This window comes from Cannabis sativa, chromosome 9 (genome assembly GCF_029168945.1).
Source record: "Cannabis sativa cultivar Pink pepper isolate KNU-18-1 chromosome 9, ASM2916894v1, whole genome shotgun sequence".
NCBI classification, from domain to species: Eukaryota; Viridiplantae; Streptophyta; class Magnoliopsida; order Rosales; family Cannabaceae; genus Cannabis; species Cannabis sativa.
Genome location: NC_083609.1, coordinates 30445802 through 30452913, shown reverse-complemented (window position 1 = coordinate 30452913; position 7112 = coordinate 30445802). Strand labels below are relative to the sequence as shown.

At 26.1% G+C, this 7112-nt stretch overlaps 1 protein-coding gene across 1 annotated transcript; it reads right to left on the bottom strand.

Moving 5' to 3' along the window:
* Nucleotides 1-1850: 1850 nt before the first annotated feature.
* Nucleotides 1851-6686, bottom strand: LOC115722041 (uncharacterized). The gene is made up of 2 exons (XM_030651164.2): nucleotides 5276-6686; nucleotides 1851-2941 (listed from the first exon to the last, which is right to left on the bottom strand). Exons 1-2 carry the CDS (start codon nucleotides 6422-6424, stop codon nucleotides 2054-2056), a joined length of 2037 nt encoding a protein of 678 aa, XP_030507024.2. The 5' UTR covers nucleotides 6425-6686; the 3' UTR covers nucleotides 1851-2053.
* Between the last annotated feature and the right edge of the window lie 426 nt (nucleotides 6687-7112).

Here is a 7112-nt window from a genome sequence, read left to right as displayed (position 1 = left end):
ATAATGGAAACTACAAATGGAATTTCCTATGCATGTGGCCGGCCATACAAAGGGTATTGGGCCTCACTTTGCAACTTTTCCATTTTGTTATTTTCCATTCCCATTTTCTCAAAAATGCCAATTTTCCAATTTAACCTTTTAAATGCCAATTCTAATTATTTAATAACTTGGAAATAATTATTAAATAATATTGCATTTAATATATTTATTAATTTAGACATATAAAATATCTTAATTAATAAATAAACCTAAAATCTCTTTTCTTTACAATTTCGCCCTTGCTTAGTGAAAATTCATAAAGTAGACATAGTCTAACTTTTAGAATTATAATTGATTAATCAAAATCAATTAATTGAGTCTTACAAGCAGTATGGTCTCAACTAGTATTGGGACCATGGGTCTATATAACCGAGCTTCCAATAAGTCGAACCGAATTTACCAAGTAAATTCCCTAACTTATTAATTCCTCATTGAATCCACACTTAGAACTTAGAATTGCACTCTTAGTCATATAGAACGCTCTATATGTTCCACGATATAGACACGTCATTAGTTATCCTTTGTTATAACCCTAATGTGATCAATGATCCTCTATATAGATGACTTACACTATAAAGGGATTAAATTACCGTAACACCCTACAATGTATTTTATCCTTAAAACACTTAACCCTGTATAAATGATATTTCAGCTAAGTGAAATGGGATCTCCACCATTTATTTTCGTTTGGTTAAGCTCGAAGAAAATCATCCTTTACTTTCTATTTGCCAAATAGAAGCTATAGATTCCATAATTATGTTAGCGCTCCCACTCAATTGCACTACCGTGTTCCCAAAATGTACGTATCACCCTGACCCAAAAGTAGGCTTAACTAACAAATCAAAGAACACGAGTAACACTCTTGAGATTGAACCTAATCATATCAAGATTAAGATCATTTGATCTAGGATCAACAGGTGATATTGAATTGAGTAGATATTACGGTAAGTTTTAATATATCTAATCAAAGTTCAATATCGGTCCCTTCCGATGTATACTTCATACATCCGATACTTGTAAACTTTGCCAATGTCCTGGAAAGGACATAATACTTTTCCAAGGTGTAAGAATACCTATCGCTGATTATACCATGTCAGTCTAAATTCAGTGTTCTGACAAATCAGGGAATAAACTTTTGAACATATAATTAAGATTATATTCCACTGTGCTGACAACACTATAATCTTTAACAAACTCATATGTTCTGGACTTAAAAAGAATTCATACATTATATACATATAATCATGAAATAAATCATGTGAACCATGCAACATAAAATGTTATTTCTGATCTTTATTAATAAGTAAATCTGATTATATTGAAATGAGTTTTATTTAGGGCACAAAACCCAACAGTAACATATTCAGTGATTCAGTTAGTAGTTCACCTAATTTAGTTGGTTTATACTTTGTTACTTGTCAATAGGACAATTATTTCGATTAAGTTAGTTAACCGTTTTTTATTATGTTCTTGGGTCTTTTTGCTTCTATTGGTTGTACTCTGCTTCAGCCTATATAAGGCTTACTCTGTACTGTTTGTTATTCATTAACAATAATGAAAATCTTTCTCTATTACTTCCCTAATACTACATAATGTTATTTTCTTTTATTTTTCACAATTCATAATAAAAATAAATCTGTTTTAAAATAAAATTAAAAAATAAATCGTAAAAATCTCTACATAATTTTATTTCTTATATGATTTTCTAAAAGCAGAAATTTTGTTCTAGATGTAAAAATTGTGGGTTTTGCTCAAAATATAGAAATGGTAATATATCGCCAAAGTGTCATTTGAGAGATAGTAGAGATTATTATATTGAAATTATAATTATTAAAAAAAATATTTATAATCTAAGTTTGTATTGGATTATGAACGTAGAATATAAGATAGACAAAGAAATATAGGAATATTAATGTCTTTTACATTTTTATTAATTATAAAAACATAATGAAGAGATTAAATAGATAAAGGAGAAAAGCATGAAATCATAAATATGGTGAAGCTAAAGACGTTATTAGAACCACTCGTCACCCACAGTGTTGTGCTTCAATTTAGAAGCTTGGCTTATAAAATGTTGAATACTTGATGACTTTTGAGACATAATTGTTGGGATTTGTTCACGCATCTTCTTGCACTTGTCCAATTCAGCTTCCAATGCTTCAATTTTCATGTCCAACTTTTCTGGGATTTGTTTTTCACATCTAATGGCCATGTAACCCAAATAGGCATCCATGGACTTCTCCAACAAAACCAATAGGAATTGATTAACTCTGAATCCTGAAATCTCTCCAATGCCACGTAGGTAGAAAATCCATTCTTTAAAATCATCCATTGTCACATCTTCAACCTTAGTTTTACACATTCTGTCAATGACTATGGATAGTAAGGTTGAGGCCACACTCTTCAATCCAGTACTGCTTGTTGAACTGTTGCAATCATCTCCATACTTGAGTAGAAATGTTTTGAAAATAGGGGCCAATGTATTGGGGACCAAGTATTTACCATCCACTGCTACTACCTCTTGCCTTAAATATTGATCATCAATTTTTAAACCTTCTACAGCAGTATAGTAAAGAACCTCCATACGAAAGTTACTATAGTCATAGTCAGATTGAAAAAAATCTTTATAGTTATCAAAGTTTTCAATAGAGTCTAAGTCATCAAATTTGGAATTTAAGTTTCTATAGTAATTATAGTATCTTTTGTTGCTGATAAAATCTAGTGGTTGAAGTAATTTTTGTTTTTCTTCTTCAGATAATGCATCAATTATGTCCCCAATGGTCAGTCCTTCTATCAAAGTTTGATCTTCTGCCTTGTCCATGTCTTCTCCTAATTTCCATCGATTCTCTCCCAATGATAAAAGCTCAACACCATTTGTGTCTCCTTTTATTACCTGCATAATCTATTATACAACCCAAATTCCATATTGTTATCAGTTAACTTATATATATGCTTTCACATAGATATAAAAAACATGTATTGATGAACTTTATATTTGTTTAGTTATAGCTAAGATTTTTTAGTACTGAATGAATATTTCATAAATTTTTAATAATTTTGAGAAGGGAAATTATAGCAAATGGCCCCAAAATCATAGGACTATATGTCCTCATTTCAAAAAATTATAGCAAATGGTCATAAATCATAGGACTATATTAGTAAATGTCCTCATTTCAAAACTTGTAGAGAAATGACCCTTTTAAACTATTTATTATTTATATTTCCTTTTGTCACATAAAATAAATCATTAATTTTTTATTTCATTTTTTTTGGAATTAGAAGCAAATTATTTAAAGATTATGGTATATCTATATTACTTTTGTTAAAATCTTTTTTATTTAAAAGTTATGTCGATTTTTTTTTAATTTTTTATAAGTTGTTGTGGGGTGTTGGTATATAGATTTTGTTGTACGGTATATTTCTATTTTGTTGTATGGTATATTATTATTCTTAGATGATATTCATTTTTTATTTTGATATGTATAATAGTGGTATATAATTTTATTAACATAATAAAAATATTTTAATTTATGTATATAATTTTATTGACATGCTACATATATTTAATTATTAGTTTTATATATTTTGATTGTATGATTATTTATTTTAAATAATATTTAATTAGTTTTTATTTTATTATATACAATAGTAGTATATAATATTGTTATCATGGTATATATATTTTAATTGTGGTATATAATTTGGTTAGTATAATATACATATATATTTTTATTATTATTATTTTTTGTATATATGTTTTGGTGAATGGCATATGTATTTTTTTGTTATACGGTATATGTTTTTTTTAAATAATATTTAAGTTCTATTTTCTATTGTACTTTTGTTGACATGATATATAATTTTATTAGCATTCTATATATTTTTAATTTTATTTGTTGTTATTATTATATATATTTCTATTGTAAAATATATATTTTCTGTTATATGGTATATAAGTTTTATTGTGTAGTATATCATTTTATTTTAGATAATGCATGTTTAGTTTTATTTTATTATACATAAAGGTCATATATAAATTTGTTAATATGATATATATATATAATTTTTTAATAATATTATATTATTTTATTTTATTTTTTATTGTAGATATATACGTTTTCTTGTATGGTATATGATTTTTGTTGTCTATAGTATATCATTTATTTAAGATGATATTTAGTTTCTATTTTATTATATATAAGTTTTTTGGTATGTATTTATATTTTAATAGTGATATATATAATTTTGTTAGCATAATATATATTTTTTGAGTATTAATTTAGAATTGTTATAATTTTTTGTGGTTTATAATTTTATTACTACGATATATCAATTTTTAGTAATACGATACATCAAATATTATTGCATATAATTAATGATCTAATATATTTATTCATTTTTGTTACAATATAATAATATGCAATATTAAAAAAATTATATAACTTAATTTTATTATTATATATTTTTAAAAAAAATGTGTGACAAATGTATTTTTACAATTTTTATTAGCTAATTTATTATATTTGGTCATTTTTTTTAATTTTTTTTTAAAAATAGAACATTTACTAACATAGTTTCTAAATTTAGGACCATTTTGCATCTCAATCCTTTTAAGAAACTAAATTGATATTAATAAAAATCTCTAAATTGTCATTAAAGAATTGTTGCAGATGTTAAAGAAAATTTCTCCAATAAATTTTCTAAGCTCATGTTAAATTCATATTATTAATTTTCTCTAAATTGTAATTTTAACAATTTATGAAATATTCATTCAAATGTAATAATTTTAACGATTTAGTTGTCATTCAATTGATAATAATTGTAATAATAATAAACTTCATAGATAGGTGACAATTAGAAATTAAACCAAACAATAACAACATTTAGAATTAAAATATAGTAACTGAGGTGATCATGGAATAATCTTTTAAAAAAATGGTATAAAATGTTCACCAAGGAAGGTATTTAGTAATGATTAAATAAAACAAGAAAAGTATCTAAACTTTAATCTTTTTGAAAAGTAATATTCAAAGTTTCAAACATAATGAAATATTTTTCATCTGAATTATCATCATCTATATATCCTATGTGAAAAAACTAAATGTTACATTGTTTCTGACTAATAATTTTTACAATTAATAATAAAAAAATAATAAAAAAAAACTAATCATAATTTAATAACAATCAATTTATTAATATGACTGCATTGATAAAAATAAGAGAATTAGTAGCTTACCTCATCAATCATGCAATGTATATGTGCTGTATATTTGCATTCCACACAGGTATAAACACGAAATTCTGGATTCCTTTCTTCTTCGCATGCATCACAATAATATTTATCGAAATCCTCATCCATGATTGAATCGATAAGAATCAAGCTGTGTATATGATATTCATATTTAATGATATATGGCAATGGACCACAAAGAAAATGAAGGTTGTAACTACATTCCATACAACGAAAAAAGAATGACTGAGTTTGTTGAACTTCATGACTTTTAGCCAGGATACTTGAATCATCATTATCACTCAATTCATCATAAGACTTAAGACAAGCATCACAATGAACACTGTTAGATGATGCATTTTCCACTAAAGAAAGTGAGTGGTCATGGATTTGACATTTAACAATTGTACAAAGATTTGCACATTCTGTACCCAATTTAAAGTTGCATCCATTTTGGGTACAACTAAAATTGAGCATACAATCTTTCTTGCAACAGACATCACAAGTTTGGGGTTTACTAATTTGAAGTTTAAGAGGATTGTGTGAATGGAAAGGATGTTGGATTTTTTGTGGAAGATTTGCACAAGACTTATGAATAAAATTTGTACACGTAAGAGTTGTGCAAGAATAAGCTGGTATGGACCATGGTAATTGACATGCAAAACAACGATTACTATTACCTCCTAGACCATCTTTATTAGCACCACCAAGCTCAACAAGAATCATTGGATTTTGATGGCAAGAGAACTGAACAATGTGATGATCTTCATGGCCATTGCATGTTATGGTGGGCAATGGGATTGAACCACATGTGATGTGAACGTAGAAAGCACAAAGATTGCAAGTATAAGCATATTCATGATCTCCTAAGGGCTTCTCACAATAAAAGCAACAAATAATGCTTTCATCAAATGATGATCTCTTCCTAATGAGGGTGAGAGGGTGTATATCATGTAAGGAGTTGTTAATATACTGAGGCAACTTAGCACATCTTTTGTGGATGTGATAGTCACAACCAAAGCAATAGTAATACTTTTGGCATTTAAGGATTAAGCAATTGCATAACCCACAACTCATTTGTATGTCATGCCACCATGTATCTAGATACAAAATATGATCGTGACTGAAATGTTGAATACAATACATTTCTTCCATTGTATTAGTTTATAATTATATATCTCCCACCCACAAGTTAATTAATTTTCTTTTGTGAAGAGTTTTAAGAGACACATGAATATATATATATATAAATGTCCATATATACACTACAACTATTCCTTGGTGGTACCTCCATCAAGTTTCTCTACATAAAGTAGAATAAAATTAAAATAAATCTTATATTTTCACAATTGCAATAATAATATTAACATTTTCAATTTTATAAGAAATTAGTTTAACAAATTTTATAGTATAGGGTGATTATATTTGCACATTATAAATTAAGAAATTAGCCGTGCTTTGCGTACAGTTGTTTAATTTTTTTCTTATAATAGTAATAAAAGTCTTATAAAAAAATAAAAATAAATGTAAGTTATCAATCGTAATCTTAATAATCAATAAGTTTGAGTTTAAGTTAAGCTCAGAAAATAAAAAAACTAATAAGTTTCGTTATAAATGAGATGGAATTGTGTTAACTAACAGAGCGATTGATTTCGATTAGATCAAAACTAATGTAAAGAATTATATCTCGTAATATAATTTATATTGTTTAGCTAATTGTCAACAACAACAAAAATCAACTAAGATTATTTCATTAAATAACAATAATATTTTGTAAAGTTGGAGAATAAGTAATAAAAAAACTGTTAAACTAAGAATCTATTAGATAGATATTATTAATATA

Bases quoted from the DNA above. Each gene is read 5' to 3' on its own strand.
- LOC115722041 (XM_030651164.2), bottom strand. From the start codon at position 6,424: ATGGAAGAAATGTATTGTATTCAACATTTCAGTCACGATCATATTTTG. The intron at 2,942-5,275 runs GTAAGCTACTAA...GTTGTATAATAG, and splicing joins TACATTGCATGATTGATGAG to ATTATGCAGGTAATAAAAGG.